General features: G+C 37.5%; 1 protein-coding gene across 1 annotated transcript; it reads right to left on the reverse strand.

Moving 5' to 3' along the window:
• Positions 1-382: 382 nt before the first annotated feature.
• On the reverse strand, positions 383-23,262 carry LOC101858529 (RNA polymerase II elongation factor ELL). The gene is made up of 12 exons (XM_005088828.3): positions 23,099-23,262; positions 13,334-13,381; positions 12,310-12,434; positions 11,831-11,959; positions 11,134-11,511; positions 10,593-10,663; positions 9,226-9,385; positions 7,477-7,561; positions 6,868-7,024; positions 4,561-4,603; positions 3,038-3,209; positions 383-1,809 (listed from the first exon to the last, which is right to left on the reverse strand). The coding sequence occupies exons 1-12, from the start codon at positions 23,222-23,224 to the stop codon at positions 1,645-1,647; spliced, it is 1,659 nt and encodes a 552-aa protein (XP_005088885.1). The 5' UTR covers positions 23,225-23,262; the 3' UTR covers positions 383-1,644.
• Between the last annotated feature and the right edge of the window lie 745 nt (positions 23,263-24,007).

The raw sequence follows: 24,007 nt of genomic DNA on the forward strand, positions 1-24,007 counted from the left end.
ACATCTCTGGCATTCTGTAATGCTAACACAAGTGAAGGAAGAATAAGGGCAGATTTTAAAACAATAATGCTGAAAGCCCCATGCAGGGTAAACAGAATCAACATTCAGTAGATTCACTATCATCAGGGCTATGAGATAATGCGAGGGAACAGCTGTGAAATGTCAAAGATCTGAGTTATTGTACAGGACTAATTTAACCTAGTCTTTACTGTCCATTCATGTCCAAAACGGAGAAGTATCACAGTAAGTAGAATTCCAATAGTGCTCACCACACCCATAAATGTTTGAGATAGGCAACACCTGACCTTTAAATATGAATGCCATTGCTTGCTCATATATGCACTCTAGTATTTGAGATCTTGTGATACACAGTCACTTCCAATTCTTTTTTTTTTTTTTTAAGTCACTTCATTCAATCAAAGTAATAATAAGATCAGGAAAAAGTCTTAACTGATATGTCAACTCAACTACAGTACATCAAAATAACCAAGAGAGAGAAAAAAAAGTCCCTGCAGCAATTTTTTACTGTGAAGGGAAGCATGAAAAATGAAACAGTGGTGTTGTGGGAGAGGCAGATCATGTGAGGATTCAGTCCCAGCCCACACTTTGCTCCAACATTATCCTAACAATTATCAAGGTTCTAATTCAAAGACAGTGTGGTTGTCCAAAGAAATTGCTTTGCAAGGGTGGGGGTCATCTCCTCTGAGGTAGGAATGCTGAAAGACCAAGAAACTGCAAGTATACTAAAATTACTTGCATTCTCTATAGTTCACACATACACAAAAAAAGAGATAAAATGTTTCAGGGTTAGTACATAAAGCTAGAAAGAAAAATTCCTGAAAGTCATCCAAGAAAAGAGTTAACTATGAATATTTACCATTCAAACTTGTTTAACTTACTATTATAGAAACAGGGCTTTTTCATTTTAAAAAATCCTACATTGGATGCAGAAACTTTCACATCAATAAAAACAGCCCCTCCGGTATGTCATGATTCATTGTCTCCCTCAAAGTTTCATCCTTTACAGTTTGTTAGAGCTGTCTCGCAAAAATCAACATTTAAAAAGTTTACACCATAATTTGTTCCAAATAGTCATTACAAAAATTGGACCAGGCCCCAAAAAATTTTGAGATTTGTTAGACCATTGAATACACCCTGACTAAACTTTGTTCAAAGCTATGTACTGATACAGTAATAAGTGAGTCAGTCCTTATGTATACTTGTAAATCAGACATGGCATCCCACAGACAACAAAAAGTTTGTATGGCTTTCCTTGCTGTAGTAAATTGTACATCCAACCACATCTGGGGGAACAAAACAGCTGCCTTGCTCATATCTATCTTATTCAAATAAATAGGTCTGGGACTGAAGATTTCGGGTCCTTAACATTCCACATGCAACTTTCAACTCTGGGCGACTACAAGACACCCGTTAGATTACACAAGTACTCTCTCGGCCAACTAAAAACATAAAGCAACAGAAATAACACATGAAATCAAGGCATAGACAGGGGAAATAAAATGCATATTTTTTCTACACATATACACAAGAAAAATTCTCCTCCATGTATCCTCCCACATGTGGGAAACGAATGCGGTCGGTCTAGTCCGTGAAAGCCCGTCAAGTCAAGATAGGTAGCTGATGCTAGCTAGCCTTGGTGAGCACTTGGCCACGATGGTCATAATCATGGATGAGCCTCTTAATGTGGCCCAGTTTCTGATGCAGGTACTCCATGCGTTGCTTCTTGGCCATGAACTTGGGATCAGACTTCTGAGCTTCATATTCCTCCAGAACTTGTTTCTTCAACACCTAAAATGACACCCCAAACAAAAAAAAAGGCTGGTTTAGAGCTGCAAAAGACATGGGTCTTACATCAAACAATAGAGAAGCAGGACAAAATTAGGACAAAATCAAAACTACTGAGAAGCAATTACGTAATAAATTTGCCCTCTCCATAAAGCAAAAAGGATGAGAACAATATAAGTCACCACAGGGAGTAGTCCCACAGTAAAAACTTCCAAATGGGTACTGAACCGTTTCAGCTCGACACCATTTCTGCTAAGATCTGAACCAATATCAGTTGTGACAGCCTCATCTTTTTCTGTAAATAATTTCTATGTGAGAACGACACAATATCAAGTTGCTGTCCACTGTAGGCAAGGTCCATACAACACAGTTCACCAAATGAATGAACATAATTTTAATTTTCACTGGGCTCACTACTGAGCGTCTATTCACAAAGGAGGATGTACAGTAAACTAGTAAAGTATCTGAGGAAAACAATTTACATTCAACAAACTTCTTTAAACTCATGGACTACGGTTCCCGTCATAGGTACGGGACGGGCGGCTGGTTCGCCGGTGCGGATCCCGTACCCCCGACGAGATGGACTTTGCGGTTTTGTTCTGAAACTTGTGCTCCTGTCACATGTACGGGAACGGAGACCAGTGCTAGTTTTGCCCCTTGTTTTGTTTCGTGCCGAGTTTGGCGGAAGTTGCACGGTAACTTTTTAAGTAATTGAAGGTGAAGGACAGTCACCTCTTCTGGGGTTGAACTGACCGGAACTCGCGCTATGTTTTTTCTATACAGCTGATAGTAATTTGACAGTCACGTCGAAGTAACCGTTGAAGAAGTCGCAAGAACAACAATCACATAATTTCGCTGTTTTTGATACTTCTGTTCGTTTTACTAGTTGTAGTGACTCAAATATAATGTGTCTGATAGTTAGGACCCTGGATATGTACCCGAACGCGGTCTGAGTTGTAGCTTTAGGGCAAGATCTAGATCTAGCACTAGCACTGGTGTTGTTTTTTGCACAACGAAATCAATCAACACACAGCCCAGCTTTTATATTTTTACCTCACACATGCATATAAATCTAAAAAGAACACTGTGACAAAAATAATTACAAAAGGGTAATTCTGAGAGAGTTGTGGTGGTGTTTTGAAATACCCCCAAAAATGCCAGTATTCAGCGCTAGTGACTGGTGAAAGGGGCCAGTAGTCAGTAAGTTAAAAAAAAGGCTGGTCGAACTTACTTCAAAGTCAGGAGATCCTTCCTCAGTCTGGTCAATCTGTGAGCGCAAGTTCAGGAACTTGCGGGCCACCGAGTCAACCTCACGGTGGAGCTGGTGGTACTCAGAGTACTCACGGTTAAACTCGTGTTTGTATTGCTGCCGCTGCTCAGTGTTTTTAATGGCCAGATACTTGCTGCTTGACAAACACAGAGAGGGACAAGAATTAATTTTCATTGCTCAAAGCATATTAATTCTAATTTATATTTTCAACAGGCTATGAAAGACACAAACACAAAAATTTTCATTGTACATGGTGCCATAATACCTGAGGCAAACAAAAAGCATATCAGCACAATCAGTGCCCAAATTTTCAACCCAGACACATAATGTGTGTGACGACGCAGTGGAATCAGGCGCTGGTCAATTTTTCGGCTTGAGGAGTTATCGGTGTCATCTTAAACCTTGTTCATTTGTCTTGCCTTCAAAGGAAAAAATTCTAATTTATTTTGAATAGAAATTGAGATATCCGCAATTGAAGGAGGTGGGGATCGGCTTGTTTTAGAGGTTAAATTAACGAGAAAATGGCCATCAAAGGTTGGTTATTTCCTTAGCTTGAGCCCGTAGTAACTATAAAAAATTACATTTTTTGTGCTTTTAATAAACATTTTCCAGTAAAATCCACACAGAAATGTGTTCTTGAATGGACATAAAAGATGTTGAGCCAAAATACAAAAACTAGAGAAAAATAGCCAAACATGCAGAAAAATGCCAATTTCTTCAAATCTCATTATCTTGACGAGCGCCAGATTTCACCATGCTGTCTCATATATATATATATATATACAAAGATTCTTTCTTAAAGACAAGTAAAAACCTTCAATTCTTTTTTAAAAAGCAACTTTTAAAATTCTCATAACATGAATATATTGAAAATCATGAGAAAAAGCAACTTTAAAAATTCTCATAATGTGAATATTAAAAATCAATCAGAAGACAGAATAACATTTAAAAAATCAGAAAATGCACAAAAAAATCCACATGAATAATCTGAATATATCAGATACAAATTTTAGTAAATTAAAAACAACTTTCAAACTTCATGTCTTTTCTTCAGTCAGGCCGTTAGATTCTTTTATTAAAACCTGCAAATTAGATGGTGAATTTGCACAGTTTTCCAAATGTTGATTGGCCATTTTATAACGGTGAGTCTGCATTCTTTTTTTGTTAAGTGTTTTACGGCACTCGCAACCGCATACCGTCATAATATGAGCGCGCTGGACACATTAAACTTTTCCAGTTGGTAGGAAATTTTGAATTTTGCCCAGGTGGCGGCCGAAGCCTACTCTTATCGATATCAAACCACCAAGGGATCTTTAATGTGCGCAACTTGCACACGGGCCCTCCAATATTTTTCGCCCTTGTCCGAGTCGGTATGATTCTGGCCACAATCATCAAAAGCGGACAACATGACATAACTGCTTAGGGAGTTGGATGAAAATCCAGCATTAATAAAGTTGTATCTTTAAATGGCAGACTCTCCTCACCTAATGAATTCAGGTTTGTCACAGCTTGAATCTTCAACAGTTCCTGAAAAATAAAACAAATTGCAGTTGTATTTGCTTTGACTGTTGGTAAAAAAAAAAATGAATTTCGATGTGTTAGACGGGGGGGGAAAAAAAAATTCTTAACATTAAAAAAGTTCAACAAAACCTACAAATGAAAAGCCACAACAAAGAACTGACAAAAGAGACATTCAATCACAGGACTTTGGTATGTAGTTATTTCAAATACATTTTTCAGACTTGAGTTTTCAGAGCTATTCTGTCATTTTCAACATAACATCTCACTAAATCACTTTCATCATCACTTCCTAACAAATGTTGGGAGGCTCTCCCTCTTTGGTATACAGCAGAACCTGTCCAAGATGGAATCACAAAGGAGCCAGAAAAAAAAAAAGCTCTTGTCATAAGACATTTTCCATACCAGATTTGGAAAATTAAGAGGAAAGGGGACCAGACGACCAACTGTACACAGAAGGATTACGGGTTGCCTGTTCGGTCCACAAGCAGTGGTCAAAACTTCATACCTCCAAAGCGCTATCCTAACCACTCTAAATAATGGCATGTGTCTGTCTAAATAATCCAATGACATCATTACTTTCATCTCATTAGGACCATTGTTTGACTAATTAACACTTACGGGACCGGCCTCACACCTGACTTTCAGTTCCCAAGGACCACAGTTGCCCTCTGCTTTCTGACTATGCGAGATATGGGTTACTCTAATATGAATAACTCAGCCCCCCCCCCCAGTAAATTTATAGACACGAAACTTGACCAACCTGTTGAAAATATGTTGCCCAGTACTAAAAATTTTGATTGAAAAAATATATTGGTTAGAGTCATTTAGGTGTAATCAATTATGCAATACTAAGAATTTGTCCAGAATCAGTTCCTAACAGGGATAAAAGACTAGACCTAGATCTACTTACTGAGTAAATTGTTCCTCAATCCATGTCAATAACAACTGATTTCAGATCTATCTTTCACCACTTTCTTCTCGATTTGAAGACTCTCGATCCAAATAATCAAGGTTACTGTTCAGGTCACCACTGTCTGTGTCCTTACAAATTTCGCTGAGCACCTGTTTTGGCGAAATACCTTTTCTAAACCCATTTTATCACTTCCCAAACTTAACTGCCAGAAATCAGAAGCAAAATATCCGAACAGAAACAATCGATAGGTTATTGAAAACAAAAATATGTTTGCAAAAACATAGACAGGCCTTAGAATAGATGTAGGTCATTTCGCTTGCAAGTATTCTCGTCCCCGGTCCTGGGGATGCAGTCGGGCTTCGCGAGTATACTCGTCTGCAGTGTCATAGGTGTTAGCAACAAAAACAATTAACATTTTTTTCTCCACCCTTAGCCCCACCCATCGATGAAGTAAGCACAATCAACCAATGCCACCCTTCCCCTGCAAGTAACAATGATTCCGGAAACTTTTTTCTCAGCAGGCTGTAAGATCAGTGCAGCAAGCAGTCGTCAAATTTCACACCTCTTCCCATCCCAGAAAGTGTTTTTGCCCGCGTGCCACTTTGAAGACAAACTATGAAATTTCACATCCACACCATCTTGACAATCTGCAAAGCTCAGGGCTCACACTGGTAAGGTAACAGCTATTCCCAAACCACACCCATCCCTCCCTTCTCCTGGTGGCGTGGCATAAAGGTTTGACATGGCAGAGCCAAGCCTGGGAGATTTGTTTTAAAAGAGGGTTGAACATAAAAAAACATTTTCCATCTTTTAAAGGTCAAAATCCTTCAAAAGGAAGGAATCTATCTGTCCATTTCCAGTTCGTCTTAGTTGCATCATTGAGGAATTGAGGAATTGATCAAAGGGGGAGCCGGGAGACTCCATCCATCATGATTGGTTTCCACTGTACTTGCTACTTTGAAAATACACCTTCAAACCTATCTTTAATCAACAGCCTTTGTTTTGAAAAAGGACACGTAAGTGGACTTTTGGGGAATACTTCTCAAGCATGTTATAAATTATTATGAAACAACACTGACAATCTTGTACATAATGAGTACAAAACATGCAACTTAAAACAGTCCCACAGTTATAGATCAATACCCCTATCGAACAATGCCATTAAAACTAAAAGTAAACATACATTATAACGGCATTTGCAACACAAATCAGGTCGATTAAATGCTGAGGAATAGAGGTGTTAATAGAGAGCAACATAAGTAGCTTGATAAGAAAGAAAAAGCAAATCACATCACAGCACCCACCCACTACCCACAAAAAATATGTGACAGTAAAAACAAACACAAACAAGACCAACCTTCAACATTTTCCCGGTTTGCAGTTGGTGATGATTGTTGGTTTAGGGTTGGTTTGACCACACTGACTGGACGCTCCTCGTTCTGGCGTCTTTCACCGTGGGCAATCCGTTTCTTTTTGTTGGCCGAGACTTCCTCTGGCTCTTCAATAACACGTTTCTGCAGAATCAAACTTTGTTATAAACTTTGACTCAAATACACAGAATCAACAAAGGACTGAATGATAATTTCCTAAATAGATGATCCCCCCACCCCTTTTTCTTTTGCATTTGATCAGATTTACAGTTAATATTAAGAGGCTACGCTCTTAGAGCTAATAAAAATTGCAACTTTTCCATGGAAGTCCAAAGAGATACAGTGAGACAATGTAAAAACACTCATTTACAGTAAAGTACAAAACTTTTTTCCATACAATCATCTAAAAATCAGAAGAGCATCAAACACAAACCTGGATATTGACTAAAATTTTATAACAGGAAAGGTTTCACATGCCCAACGAAGCAATTAATCCCAAAAATGATACAACCAAAAATTTGTTAACAGCATAACTCTAATTTTACTACCAGATGTACATTATTATCTATACACAGATCACAAAGGTTTGCACTAACTTGAGAGCTCCCTGGGCTCTCTGGGTTACTGCTGGCCGGGGACACGGCAGGCGAGGTGGGAGTCGTACGGCTCTCCTGCAGGTTTCTGCAACAAGAAATGATATGGAAAAAAATTAGTACCTTCATAGGTCTGAATCAACAAACTTGTTTGAGGAAGACAAATTTCAAGCGTATGTTGCCTACAGGACTTGAAATCATGTCCTCCTCAAACTATAGACACTCTGGCAACATTTTTCATCTCTCATCCACACGACACCAAATGAGAGAACCTACAATTGCTAATTCATGCCCGACTACAGAGAAAGTCATGAATGTTTTGCAATTCTACTCATCGGAGGAAAATAAGAAATCTTGTAAACACCCCCCCCCCAAACAAGTGGCCTCTCAGATTTACATGAAAGCTTTCATAATGTGCTGATCTCACAGGGGCTTATACTAAAATAAAAAGGCCTCTATTTAATTCCAATACAACTCACTTTTTTTTGGGGGGGGGGGGGACACCAAACATTTTCAGTTGGCAGGAAATTTTGAGTTTATCCATGATCATAGAACAGGAATCTAGATGCCGTCACCTTCATCAAGTAACTCCAACTTAGTCACTCACAACTCACACTCTGCATTGTGACTGAGTTCACAAAGTTTCTTCTTTTCACAAAGTCACGAAGATCAAGACATATGATTTTAAGATCAATATATTATGAATATATTATGCACGAGTATATCATGTATATATTATATATCACCGAGGCGAGCGACTATCACCCATCCAATGAAACGTGAGCCCTATAGTTCAATAACACGGCTTACAAGATATGACAGATCCCGATTCCACACAAGGCCTGCTCCAACACACACTTTGCAGAGACCTGTAGTAGTAATCAAAATTCTAAATGCTAATGCTAAAATTAGCTACCAAATTCAGTTTTTTTCCACTGGTATTGTCTTCAACATCTTTAAAAAAAAATTAATAATCCCAATCCATTAGGAAGTCCTATACTTGGCAGCACTCAGACTTGGAATGAACTTTGGGGACCCCAACAATTGCCGGGGCTCACACGATGCCTTGTCATGTGATATGCGAACCCGACAAGACGCTTGTATGACTTTCTTTTCTTTTTACACAAGTAACGAATATTGATTTATTTTCAAGGCGACACAGCGTTTATAATGCACAAACTGCATGTTACAATATGGTGTTATCAGATTATTACAGGCAAAATTTCTGGATGGTAATGAAAGCGAAAGTAGATCTTGATTTTCCCGATCGAGCCTCTGTATCACAACAAGCACTTCCGCTTGCCGCCATAGCCACCTGTTCGCATGAAACATACTCTCAGACTCAGACCGCGAGAAGCTGAATGAATATCACAATCGCGACAGGCAAAAATGAACTAAAGGACGTTATCGGATTTGGTTTTCAAATATTCTAGAACTTTTATGTATTTTACCGGGTCTTTCCCGAGGCAATTTAGATTTTCTCAAATATTTCCTTTTATTGCCGACGTTGATCCGACCATTTCCGTCATAACAAATTTTTTCCCGACAAAAATCCGACTTGAGGTGAGGGGCTGGGGGCAGAAAGTGGAGACGAAAGCAGACGACACAATATTGTTAGAGAGCAGGAAAGGACGTGCAAGGAGAAAATTTTAGAGAAGAAAATTTTCCGTCGCTATCCAAATTCAAACCTTGGACGTATTGAATGAGAGACGCACACCTTAACCTCTAGGCCACGAGAGCCCTTTGACTCACTTTTTCAGAAGAGCCCGATCCTGATCAGTGAAGAAAGGCCAGTCTTGCCGAACATCCACCCATGCAGCACGGGCCAAAGTGTAACTGTTGTCTTTGTTCAAAGTCGCCACTTGTTGTAAAACACTACCAAGAGAATTTTTGTCCTTCTCTCGGATACCATCTGAAAGAAAAAAACAATTCAAGTGTCATATTTAATTAACATTAACAGTTAACACAAAAAACAAATTATACCAATAAATTTTTCAAAAGGACAAATCCTTGAAAGTAGTAACTGCACAACACTTGGCCACCAGTAGCTGCATATTTCATCCACCCTTGTTATGTAATATTATGCTCAAGTAGAAGTTAGTCATCTACTGAGACAATTAACCAAGTAAGTCATGCAAGAACCAAAATCATAAATTAAATAAGGCAGTAAAAAAAAGTATTTAAAAATAGAAGATGTTAGGGGACTGCACAGTCCCATAGCGCTGCTTTGTGCACTGGGGGACTGCAAAGAAACAACCTTTGAACTTTGGAAGGGGTCAACAAGCCATCATCAGACAGATCTAGACCCTAGATCTAGTAAAGTAAGTTAATGAGTATGGTGGGATTTTCTAACATGTACACAGCCATAGCTTTTTTAAAATTTAGGGACCGATTTTGAAATAGTAAAAAGCACTTTACTTCTGGATTAATGATCTTTGTACCTGTGTTGTTTATAGGTTAGTAGTACCCATCTTTAAAAAACCTGTGGCATTGCTAGGTTTGTTGATCTATCTAGATCTAGATCTAGTAGTACCTATGACATAGACTGCAGAACTGCAGTCTGTGTCAGTCTGTGTCTATAACATCTAGGCCTAGATCTAGATCTAATTTAGATCTAGATCTAGTAGTAAGCCTAGTAGTATTACCAAAGATTCTCTACTTCCAAGGTATTGCAATCTGTATTTGGGCTTTTGTCCCATGCCGTGCGGGCCTTTGCCGTCGTCACTAGGCGACGCGAGGTTGGTTTCATCACCGACTGCTTGGGGTATGTGTGTGTGTTTCTTCGCAGTCCCCCAGTGCACAAAGTATCGCTAGGGGACTGCACAGTCCCCAAATAAGCAGCGCCAGGGGACTGCACAGTCCCCAAGTGGGTAGCGCTACAGCCCCCTAACAACTTCCCTTAAAAAAAATAGGAACAACTAATGACTGATTATTCCACATCACCCAGTATCCAGTTTTTTCTTTAAAATTCCAGAACAGTTTGAAAAAAATGCAATTAAAAATAAGTTTTGAAAACTTGTGAAATGTTACAGATATAAAAAGAACACTTCAGTGGCAACACAAGTGTTTGGTCTAAATATCAAAATATATTAAGAATTAAAATTTTCAAAGACCAATACCTTTCTGAAGCTTAAGAATGAGTTCAGGTTTCTTGTATGACTTGAGGGCTAACAAGTGTATCACACGATCTCTGAAAACAAAATGCAAGGGAAAAGGTGAAACAATTACATTCACTACAATTTCCTAGAAATACTTATGCTGCAGATCTGTCTCTTCCTTGACAGATACTTTTTCCAAGCCCTGATATTAAATGAACCTTAAAAAGTTAGCTCTTCGATCTTGTGCTTAAAACTGCAGCTAAACTGTGCAAAAGTAATGCACTTGGCCCTAAGGAAAAGAAAACGGCAGAAAGATGAAGAAGACGATTAATCACAACAAGTGCCATGTACACCTAAGCATAGATGTACTTCTTCAGATATATTCAGATGAATATCTTAAAAGCATTTAAGGTTTCAACACTAAAACTTCTCCGGGTTCAATGAACAAAGATAACGAATAAAAAATATCAAACTGAATTGCTATGAATTTATATAAGAGCATTTCAATAACAAAGTGTGCAAACCAAAATACAGGGTGAAAAAGTCAAGAAGAGTATCTCACCTGTATGGCATGTTAATAGCACCCGAGGACTGCTTTGTGGTTGATGAGGTTAAGACTCTGGAAGAATTGCTGGCACTCGAGAGCTTGGATGAAGACAAGGATTTACTCTGAGCTTGGGAAGAGGATAATGACAAGGGCGAATTCGACATCCTCTGAGACATGACTGATGTAGAATTGGAAGATGAAGAAGATAATGACAGGGCTGAGGAAGATGCCAGCCCAGAACCATGACGACCAGCTGCACTGAGGACACTGGATGGTGCAGGCTTGGAAATGATACTGGGCTTGGTAGCAGGAGGAATCTTAAGGCTTCCTGGTGATAAAACCTTTTTTACTCTCTTGCTAATGTGACGACCACTAGGTTTTATCTCTTTGGTACTGAAAAAAAGAAATTAGAAGAACATTTTGAAATTTAACATTAAAACATGCTTCACTATGAAGCCAAGACTTTCAAACTGAAGAACACAACACAGACGATAAAACAACGATTCTAAAGCATGAGATCAGCAAATTCAGTATTCTGGTCAGCCGATACAAAACTCAAGAAGGTTAACCTATGCATAACATTCAATATGGCAGTAACTACAATTGAAAATGGATATGGGAGGATATTGATTTCATGCACAAACTTCTCTGTATCATGAGACAGTGATAAAGTAAAGAGTACATAGGTAAACATGAAGTAACACAGACATACCACACTTTTTTGTTCTCTTCTTCAGCCATTGTCATCTTAGCACGGGTCCGGTCATAAACATCATCAGTAGCATGAACAGCCACTCTGTGGTGCATACTCCCAAGACTGTGCAGGTGACTCGTTCCATGCCTAACAGAGAATAGGCAGTAATTTGTTCATAGGGCATTTGTATAAGCTCATACAGAAAACAAGACCCCAAAAAGTTATAAAAGAAATAAATTTTGACAAAACGATTGTTCTTTCCCAATACTTTGAATGCTGCTTTTAAGTGTCGATTCAACCCTTACCTATTCTAATTCGGACAAACAGCTAAAGGGATGGAAATAATATCAATGAAGAATGATAACGGTAGCTCAAGTCTACCAGAAATTCTCAAAGAAAAAGTTTAGCTTACAAAAAGTATGCCAAAGTCACCAGAGACAACACATTAATTTGAGCTAACGGCCAACAAGTCAGATGAAGCAAATTAACTGGTTTACCGAGAAGTCTGTTGTATGCAGTCAAAGCTCCCATTTAAATCCCCTGGCAAAGCAGATAGTGACACTTGGTAAGTCCGTTCTGGTTGGCGACCAGCAGAAGCGACATGGCTAGGGATTCTTATGACCTGCAGTGAGTGAACAAAAGACAAGTTAGTTACAGTTACAGATATATAGATATAACCAAGAAAAAAAACTAACTTGAAGACCTAAAACTGATGACAATATTTTGATTCCCTTCTATGAAAACATTGTAATCTTGTAGCAACATTCACAAATGTGAGTTGTAATGAAAGATCTCAACTGGGATGTCTCTTCAACCATAAAATTTTGCAGAATTCTTTAAAGACAAAATTTAAACAAACTGTTGAAGAAGCATTTTGCAGAACATTATGAAGTAAAAAGGCTATTGAGAAATGTATACAGAAACTAATTATTTCTCCTTCACTAGAAGTTATGTTTTAAAACTATCACGAGCCTGTATGGATGATGACGAATAGTAGCCCAGATACAGCATTAACTCCTGAGATGAGTAATATTAATGCCAACCTGGGTCCACAGCATATGCCTTATAACTACAGGACACATGTGATCATTCTGCCCCGTATTTTCCTTTCCAGAGTATTTCGTCTGTCACACCATCACATCATCAATACCCTGGGCCTGTTATCTTAACATTAACAAAACTATATTTTTAAAAGTAACAAACTACAAAAGCAGATACGATCACTTCTATTAAATAGAAAATTGGCTTCACCAATACTAAGAGGAACCTCTTTATGAGAAAAAGAAAAATAAGCTCATCCCTCTTTCAAGAAGAAAAAAACCATGAGTCACTACTGCTACATTGCAATCACCAATGATTCTGTAACAAAGCCTGAAAACCTGGCCTACTTTTGATGTCAAAACATTATCAAAGTAAAAAGCTGACACAACTCAGGTATCAGGTATAAACCTGTGTTACCGTTCTATTATATAGCATGTATAGCGTCTTACTTTGGCATATGAAAGTATCAAATGTACTCACTCCCTGGTTCCCTTGAAACTGAATACTTGGCAATACCCCTTGACCCCTCTGAAAACACAAAAGAAGGAAAATCATTGACACAATTCACAACCAAAGTCAAGTACACGAGTCACATTCATAGAAAACTTGAATTCTGGACTGTCTCATGTGGTTGGAGTTTGTCATCATTTATGATGTCATAAATACCGGTCAAACTGAAGAAAGGATAATTTAGCTTGTGGCAGATAAAAATAAAACTTTCCTACTACAATTTAAGTAAAAGACAAACCAGAGTCTGTCTATTCCCAATGTGTTTCTCACATTTAAAATTCCCTAATCAATATGAAATCTCCACCTTGGCTAGCCTGTCTCCATGTCTCAAACTCAAACAATTGTAAGCGGAGCCCCATGTGAGCTACACGCCCAACATCCACTCATTTAACACCCCAGTCTATTTTGCTTGTCACATTGTGTGTGACTGTAGATGAAAGATAAAATGGTGTGCATCAGCAGCTATGCTTATCCTGCTAGGCAGTCTTTTCTCAGCAAAAGTATTGCCTTCATGAATACCTCAGCAACCCATTCCTCATTCCTGTCTTGCTAGCAGTCTTTTCTCTGCAAAAGCATATATAAGTTATAACTTAATGAACCATATTTCAATGGGTTTGCCAAATTACTTGTTTTTAATCTAAGATTGATGAATGATAGAAAGATAGACAGAGGAATCAGCTAGAACACACATAAGGATCATGTCATCACCATTACAGAGAAATTGTTCATACTTTTTGCATTTTGGTTGCGAGTTTTGGGTGCTTTAAAAGCAAACGTTAAAGAGGAAAAAACCTATCAGGAACCTTCCTCTAATTATTTTTCTATATCACATGACATTTGAAGTTCAGTCTATATTCTGGGCCATCCTGCTCAGTCCATCTGTCCGCCCGTACAGCTTCTATTGTTGTGTCAATCAGGTTGGCAGTGTTTCCTTTAGTTTAAGTAACAGTTTTACGGCAATTGCAACACAATAGGGTCATATAAGTGCCGAAGATTAGAGGTTTTACAAGAGAGTTGTATATTATAGTAGAGGGTTTTTCGGCACTCGCAACTGCATAAGGTCATATGAGCGCCAAGGGGAAAGTGTCAACAGAGAAGTCTTTACAGGGAATCAGACTTAGACTGCTCATCTCTCTAGCTTCAACAGCACAAGGTCTGCTTTGACTATCAAGGCACCCCAAAATAGCAGGTCACAAGAGAGTGACAAACATACAAAAGAAGTAGAGGAAAATGACAATAGTAAGGATCAGGAAAGAAAAGGCAGCAGTTCCCTGTTGTAGATCAGGCACAGTTATGAGCGTGACATGAGTCAGCCCATTTACAACTCTATATGCTTGAACGAGAAATGCCCCCCCTTTGGGAATGGCCTAAAGACACTTCAGTCAGGGTTGGTGATTTTTTTGATTTTTTAAATTTAAATCAGATTGTTTTTATTTAAATTGGATTTAAAAAATTTTTAAATTATTTTTTTAAATGTCGACACAGTTTGGGATTTTTGGTGGCTAAAAGTATGTTCTTTTAGTGCAAAATGCTTTGTCTTTATTTTAACTAATAATTAATTTAAGCAACTGCAAAAGAAAGCCTTAATCTGCTATATTAGTGAATTATGGCTACAGACAAAAAATGAAGAAAATTTCAGTCTAAAAGGAAGGGGGGAGGGGGTAATTATGCATAGATAAACTTGCATTTTATTACAGTGTGTGTACGCGCTTGTGTTTGTCTAAAAAGAAAAAGAAAATGCTAATTTCAATTATGAAAAAAAAGTAAATTGAATACTGTATTATTTTACTACTACTTACAGTGACAGGGGGGAAAGCAGACTTTTAAGTATGATTATATTAGTCTACTAGACCTTATATCTGTTTTATAAAACCAAGGAAAGGAATTCTGAACGTTTAAAGATGTAAAAACTATACATTTTTTAAAAGTGATTTAAATCACAGAGTTTTATTTTTAAAATCAAGTTGATTTAAATTTTTTAAAATCAACTGATTAAATCGACCTGATTTAAAATCAACCCAACCCTGGTTTTGAATTATGAAAAAAAATAAAATTGAATACTGTATTATTTTACAGTGACAGGGGGGAAAGCAGACCTTTAAGCATGATTACATTAGTCTACTAAACCTTATCTGTTTAATAAAACCAAGGAAAGGAATTCTGAATGTCATGTTTAAATATAGTAAAAACAGAATACATTTTTAAAAAAGTGATTCAAATCACTGATTTTATTTAAAAATCAAGTTGATTAAAATTTTAAAAATCAACTGACTTAAATCAACCCAGCTCTGACTTCAATAATTAATGAAAAAAAAAAGTAAATTGAATACTGTATTATTTTACAGTGAAAGGGGGGAAAGCAGACTTTTAACTATCAGTCTACTAAACTTTAGATCTATACCTGTTTTATGAAACCAAGGAAAGGAATTCTGAATGTTGAAATATGTAAAAACTGAATAAAAATAATTTTTAAAAAAAGTGATTTAAATCACTGATTTTTATTTTTAAAAATCAAGTTGATGTAAGTCAAAAAAATCAACCGATTTAAATCAACCTGATTTAAATCAACCCAACCCTGACTTCAGTCAGTGGCACTGCCCCGGGGGGTTTACAAGAGAGTAACAAAGACAAAAAAGAAGGAGAGATCAGGACGATAGATGTTTGATAAGAAAGAAGGAGCAAACAACACCAGAGCACCTGCCAACCAACCATCCGCGTATCCTGTCTCCGAATTTTTCATTTTTAAGATAATGAAACAACAGTGTTCTAAGGGTTAAAAATATCAGCAGTATAAAGAACATTATCATCTTGACGAGAGCCCTTAAAGAAGCACCAGTGTTAACACAGTTTCAAACTCAATGATAAGTCAAGGGCCAGATCTACAGTTACTAGTGCACTCTTAACTTCTTCCCATTTCCATTTTATTTCATAACCTTGACTAAGATCTAGTCTTACTTTATGGGTTTAAACTATATTCAAAACACAATGGGACAATGAAAAAAGAGAGTGTACAACAGAACTTCCTTTACTTTGTGACAATCAGATTTTTCATTCTATAATCTGTATAGATCTAGTTCTTTTTTCTTTTTATTTGCCCCTGTTTTAGATCCAGTTATTCATTTGGACAAAAATTTAAAAAAAGCAATCAAATGCTGTAAGTGCTTCTCATCTTGTTCAATTTAAAAAGCTTATCTTAGATGACTACTTTATTGGTGTAGTCCTCAGCGGATGACAGACTGTTTGATCACATTTTTCTGATAAACAGCTTTTTAAAATAATATATGCCTTTATCTGGCACTTTGATACTGGTTACAGATAATCAATACCTGGACAACAAAAGTTTGCAATAGTCTCTATTAAAAATGTTTATGTAATTACTTATTTTGAAAGTATGAACATACACATACCATAATAAAAGTAAAAAGCCAAAAATATTCTTCTCAAGACTATAACTTGATTGACATTTGAGGACAATAAGACCATTCTAAATTTCATTCTTATTTTAAAAGGCCACCCTTCATTAGTTTAAACAAATTTTTGCTCAAATGGCATTAATGGCTTTTTTGGTTCCCAGATGACCAAACTGAAACATACAATTAAATCCTATGTTAGGTCGAATTTCTCTGCAGAAGAGTGAACATAAACTGATTTACACCTGCTCTGCCTCGGAGATTTTGTCAGGAACAATAAAGCCAAAAACACCTGAGGAAGATAATTTCTTCAAGCTCAAGTGCTCACATTTACCTTTCTATTTCATTTAAAAGAGACAAAACTGACAAAATCAGTACGAGTTGTGGACTTATGGGTGTCAGCAATTTTGGTTTTGTAATGAAAATAAAAACAAAAGTTTCACTCTCATAAAAACTACATCTATTGAACATTCACAGAAACATGATAACCTGTTGTGATCCTTTTCATTTTTTTTCCTTAACTACTTCACTCTTCTGTAAGTCAAATTATCTGTCTAGTGATATTATCCAAGCTTTCATATAATAACACGCAACCACAGCATACAATCTCAGCACAAACTCCATAGCAAACATGTCACCTTTTGTCCCCATCATTCCTTGTAATAATATATAAAAATAAGTACTTTGATTTGACAGTGCAAACATCTGAATTATCAGGTGGCTATGAATATAAAAACATTATAATGTGTGGTATTGTGGTGAAATTTTAAACGCTTGCCAAAGTAATGAAATCAGAGAAATTGACATTTTTGCAGCTCATTAGTTCATTTCTATCTATTTTTTTTTGTTTCACACCTTTTATATGTCCATAATTACTTTAAAGACACATTTCTGTGTGGATTTTACTGAAAAACATTGATCACAGAGGTACAAAAATGGTAAATTTGCACTTCTGAGGATGCTCAAGCTATGGAAGACATCACACTTTGAGGTCATTGTTTCACTAATTTTAACTGTCACATCAGGCAACCCTCACCACTTCCAATCGCATATATCTCGACTTCTATTCAAGAGAGGCTGTTATATTTTTAGCCAAAAGCAAGACAACTGAACATGCTTTAAATTGAGGGTATTTTTTTCATCAAAAGCAAGACAACTGAACATGATTTAAAGTATGATGACATCGCAATAACTCCAAATGCCCAATATAACGGACAAGTGCATGATTCCACCAATTCGAAACACATGTAATATTATCTACACAGATCACCAAATCACCAAAATGGCTATGGGAAATTACATTTCTGCAAAACTTCTATAACAGATAGAGGTACTAGCCACAGGACAAGTGCTGATTCCAAAACAGAGCACTGACACTGCATTCTCACAAACTTGCCAGTGTTGGCCACCAATCTATTTCTCTTTCATGAGACACACAAATTTAATTTAAAAGCAAATGACAAACACAAACAGTACTTAATTTTTGCTTCTTCCTTTTATTTTCTTCAACAGATTTCTTCTCAGTGAATTTAATTTTTTAATATAAGGATATAGTCTCAGGGATGTAAACAGGTTTTGAAAAAAAAAAACGGAAAATATATGGCGAACGCACACTGACTGAAACAAAAATACAGTGAGGCTAAATTACAATTTTTCCTTCCCTCTATTGCAACAAGTAATCTCTATTTAGTATATAATATGTATTGTTTAGTAGACTTGTTAAAACTGGGGCCCAAATGGCAAGTCGGCCGAAAAAAACCGGAAAAAGCCAGAAGATTTACATCCCTGAGGTTTAACTCTTTGCGACCCTGCTATCATAAGTGAGTTACTGATCACTATTCATACAAGTACACTTTCCATTCTATTATAGGCTCAGGCTTCTCAATTTTTTCTGATCTTAGAATCTTGATTTTTACATTCAAAATTTAAAATCAATCCATGCCTAAATCTTCTGTTTGATGAGTGGGTTCAAGTATTACAAGCTGAAACACAGGCGGTTCAGAAGGAGTACATTTTAGGATTTAAAAACTAAAAAAAACCCACACCAAAAACAACAGAAGTTTGAATAAAGATATTTTCATCCTCAGCCTAAATACTCAGATTCAAAACATTGAGGCTTCATCTTTCACTACAAATAGAATGCTATCACTCAACTCAATGACATGAATCCATGCCAGACAAATTGATTTCTTCATTTTAAATTCTTTAAAAATCATCTCACTACTACTACTAGATAAATGCTGAATTCATGTGTTAGTCATTACATTTGAGCAAATTCTCAAAGGCTACTGTACTTTTTATAGTTCACATTCATCATAGCTTCATCAAAAGTATACAAAAGTGTTGACTCATTTATTACTTTCATTATAATTTCAATGACATTGACGATTAAGTCAGTTGAGGCTCTAGAAGAGCCTGTTCGACTATCTGGTAATGAATGACTATATTGCGTGCAGGCTAGACAAATCAGTTTTGGCAAGTGGGATTGTAGATCGTCCAAAGATCTTGATTCTTTCCAGTATTCATCCAGACGTCTCTTGAATGTGCCCACATTTGGGGTTGACACTACTGACTCAGGGAGATTGGTCCAAATAGCATGTTTACCCAATTTTTTTTTAAAGTTTGCCCTATACTCATACACAATCTGCTTCTTCGCTTTTGGAGCTTCTCTGGGTTGCCACCGGAGTTGTGTGGTTGTTGCCTTTGTAAAAGCTGGTCTTTTGGTGATGTAGTAGCCTTTGATGTACTTGTATGTTTCAATCATCATATCACCACGTAACCTACGATGTTCTAGAGATCAAGCTTTAATTTCTTCAGTCTTTCAGAACAAGGCTTTTCTTTGAGGTGACTCAGAATTTTGGTAGCCCGCCTTTCAACTGGCTCGATTTCACTACAAAGTCCTTTTTCAAAGGGTTGCCAAACAGTGTGCATACTCTAACAAAGGCCTCGCTAAACTCTTGTAGAGCAAAACAAAACATATCCTCAGAAAGGTAGTCAAATGATCGCCTAATAAGTCCAAAAATACGGTTCGCTTTTGATGTCATCTGGCTACGTGCTCTTTGAAGGTTAGTTTATCATCGACCACAACTCTTAAGTCTTTTTCTCTCTTTGTTACATTCAGTTTTTGTGTATTGAGGTGCTATCATCCACTGCTTGGTCCATAAAGTATTCATTATAACATTGTCTTTGCCAACTTTAGGACATAACACTTTTGCGGGTGGAAACAAAAAGTAACCATCGTAGAGACCATTCTCGGAGGGTATCCAAATCATCCTGTAAATCTTGTGGCCCATTCGCGGTGTCACTTCTAACGTAGAGCTTTGTGTCATCAGCGAACATTTTAGCCGTCGTTTTTAGTCCTCTGGGAAGATTGTTAATGTAAATTACAAACAAGAGGGGGCCTAAAACTGATCCTTGCGGGATTCTACTTGTAACTTCAGCTTTCTCTGACCGTGATACATTTATAATAACCCATTGTTTTCCGCTGGCCAAAAAGTCCTTAACCCACTTGAGTACCTTCCCTTAAACACCGCATGCAGAGAGCATAAGTCGCCTACGGGGAACGGAGTCAAAGGCTTTCTGATATTCATATAAATGACATCCACTAACCCTCCTTCATCCATAACACTCGTCCAGTCATCTAAAGCCTCCAATAGTTGTGTTATACATGAACGTCGAGTGACGAATCCATGTTGGTTATTAGAAATCAACATGACATGTTGTTTGCAATATGGTCCATGATGTGCCCTCTTACGAGCTTTTCCGATGACACATGTTAGGCTCCCAGGTCAATAATTTTTTACTGCCGCCTTGTTACCTTTCTTGAATATTGGTGAGACACGCCGCTGTCCATTCCACTGGTAGTACTCCATCATTTAGTGTCCTCCTAAAGAAAATTCCTAAAGGTTGTGCAAGTATGTCAGCTACCTGGGATAATACTCTGGGAGGGATGCCATCTGGTCCTGTTGCTTTGTTGACCTCAAGACTAACCAAAAACAACATCTCCTTCCCCCATAACAACAGTCAATAGCAGAACCAGGATCTCTAACAGGGAAAGGTGTAGCCCCTACAGCCAAACATAAAAAAGACATTTTGGAAGGTGATTTGTGGTAAGATGGCATGGGGTCAGAGCCCCCAGATTGGCCTGATTCTGATCACAGCACTGAGTAGTCCAAAAGTTCATTTACGAAGTTGGAACTTGACAAAAGTGTGGCTGTGCCACAAAATAATTTATAACATGGTAAAAGTCAAAGGACCAAGTTGTTCCCCGCATTTAATTCAGTTTCAATTAGATCAAGATCTATTATATCATAAAAATCTTGATGACGTTTTTTATTTACCATGACCATTTAACTCTAAACTATGGTAAATTTTTACTTTCACTCCCACACACAGATGCACTGCTTTGGGGGGTCAAACTGTCTTGTTACTGATTGCTGCAGACCACACATAAAGCCACTAGAACTGTCGCAAATCAATTATTTTCAGGAAAATTTCGAATCTAACTTGTAAAATATCGAATTATGGGTCAAAACAGGGGGGCATGCCCCCCCTGTAACCCCCCACCCAGATTTTCTTTTACCCCCTGGAACCCCGATTGGTCCAAAGCACGTCTATCTCGATTTAGAACAATCAGATATTTCAAAAACTATTAATTTGCGATGGGAATGAAGTTGATATTCGTGTTCACAGCGCACCAATGTACAAAATGGACAACTGGTAGCTAAGTGTGAGACGGGAGGGAAAGTAAAAAAATACACCTAAATTTTAACTCCGCTCTATTATAATTATATACTCTCTATATAATATTAGGCCTACCTAGGCCTATTCTTATTATATATACAGCAGCAGCATCATGTATGTTATCTCAAAGCTCTTTTCGTCATTAGATTTTATCTCTAGATTCTAGATCTAGATTCGCAACAGAAAATAAACTCCATTCCCCCAAAATAAGATGGTAGTGTCAATTGCCACCAAGTCCAAGTGACTCGGACTCGGTGGCAATTGACAATAATGGACAGCAGCGTCAATTGCCATCGAGTAAATTGGAGCTCTTTTGCGTTGGTGAGTAGATCTAGCCTATTGTGATTGAGTGCTCGGTGTTGTGCGTTCGCCTCTCTGTCCATCTGTGTGTGTGTTTTCCTGACCCCTGTCCCCCGGAATAAATGTTCCCCGATATAAAATGAATTTCTCTTTGAGTTTGTGACCTTCTACTTCTAGATTCTAGAATTGCCTGTATTGGTTATACACCGAAGTGTGGGCTAAGGCTAGCCCAGAACTAGGCCTACGTCTCATTGAAAACATGCCAAGCTGGTACCCTAGCTCTAGACTAGATGGTCGTCCAATGAAATTAGAACCCTAGATCTAGTAGAGAACACATCGACCCATTAGACACACATTATGAATAAGAAAGCTAAAGATGGTGTTGTCTTCAGACTTGACACCGCTTCACTCGGTGGCAATTGACGTTGCTGTCAATTATTCAATTGTCAATTGCCACCGCCAAACTTGGTGGCAATTGACACTACCAAAATTACACCACGTCACTCAGTGGCAATTGACGCTACCAAAATTAATAAGATAACCTACCACTACCACTACCATTTCCAAATTTACAACAAATATGATTTGTAAACATATGTTTTCTAGTTTTATCGTGGTATGCAAAAATAAAAAGAAACAGGCCCTAAGTAGCCTACAGTAGCCTAGTCACCAACTGCCAGAGGCCTACCTAGCCTACTGTGTCAAAAGGAGTGACTTGCAACATAGATCTAGAATCTAGATCTAGATTCTAGATCTAATCTAGATCTAGATTCTAGATCTAATCTAGATCTAGATTCTAGATCTAATCTAGATCTAGATTCTAGATCTTTTTAGAAATTCTAGAATCTAAGTCTTCCTTAAAATTCCTAGATCTAGATTTAGACAGATCATGAAGATTCAGACCCATACATTCATCATCTGGTTGGCAGAGAGAAGAGGAGAAAAAGACATCATGAGTGACAGGCTACATTAGATCTACAACAGTAACAGTCACAAAAAACAAAGAGTAGGCAAGTCTGGCCAGTTGAAAGAACCATCTTTTACCCTCAAAATACATTTTAAAAAGACTGTTCTTCAAGCATGAAAGAAAATTCAAATTCCATGTATCAAATCAGGAGTTAGTAATAAGCATTCAACTTTTTTCCCCTTTCTGTTAGCTCATTCGGGGTATAAATCTATCAGGTGAATGAGGAGAATTTGCGAAGTGTGCATTCCTAACATCTGCTGCCAAATGGTGGGCTTAAAGAACAATAAAATGAAATACAAACATCCTGAAGCTTACCTTTGATAATTCCTCTAGTGTTTTTAAACACGAATCCGTGAGTTTGAAATGGATTACTGTTTTATTGGAACCTAACAACTCGTTTGAAGCTAAACCATATTCTTGCCCCTCTAACAGTGTCGCCATAGTTGGTCTTGCTTAGCCCCCTGCCTTCCCAGATTTTTTTCAGAGACCACCTGGATTCTATTTTAATTTGGAGCTGGAGCCATCCAGTTTCTGAACAAACAAAAAATCATTGAAGAGAAGAAAACAATTTTTAAAAACGGCAACAACGACAATAACAACACAGAGTGCAAATGATCTAGGTCTTATTCCATCCCTTTCATTGAAAAAAATGTTTATTTTCTTTACAGATCGATTTCCTTACATGTCGGTTTAGATAATCGCAGAAGCACACCCAACACGCACACAGTCACGATGATATGCACATTCGCATGCACGCATTTGCTTTCTCACGCACACACGCATGTATGGCACCTTCGCACGCACACATTTGTGTGCATGTATGTATCCATGCATACTCATACATTTGCATACAAGTATGCATGCATATTAGCACGTACACGTCACAAAACTCACACCGTCAAAAAAGCACGCAAAGAAAATTTGGGGGAGATCACTCTTTTCCCAGTTGCTAAAACCAAAAAAAAGTTGATTTTTGTAGTACAGCCTTGGCCAATAACGGGAATATGTAGACTATCCTCAGAACGATACAATGAGATGTTCTTTAAAAGTGAAATAGGCCCACTAGAACCTACATGTGCAACACTATTTTCCTCGTATTAGACCTGACAGCAACCTTTGTACCGAAATAAGTTTAGAATTTTGTTTTCTAGATACAGATACAAAGCGGATGCGTGTAATGGGAAATATATAGGCCTATATATAATAATGTGTGAATATATATTT

Source organism: Aplysia californica, unplaced genomic scaffold, assembly GCF_000002075.1.
Source record: "Aplysia californica isolate F4 #8 unplaced genomic scaffold, AplCal3.0 scaffold00001, whole genome shotgun sequence".
In the NCBI taxonomy this organism is placed as follows: Eukaryota; Metazoa; Mollusca; class Gastropoda; order Aplysiida; family Aplysiidae; genus Aplysia; species Aplysia californica.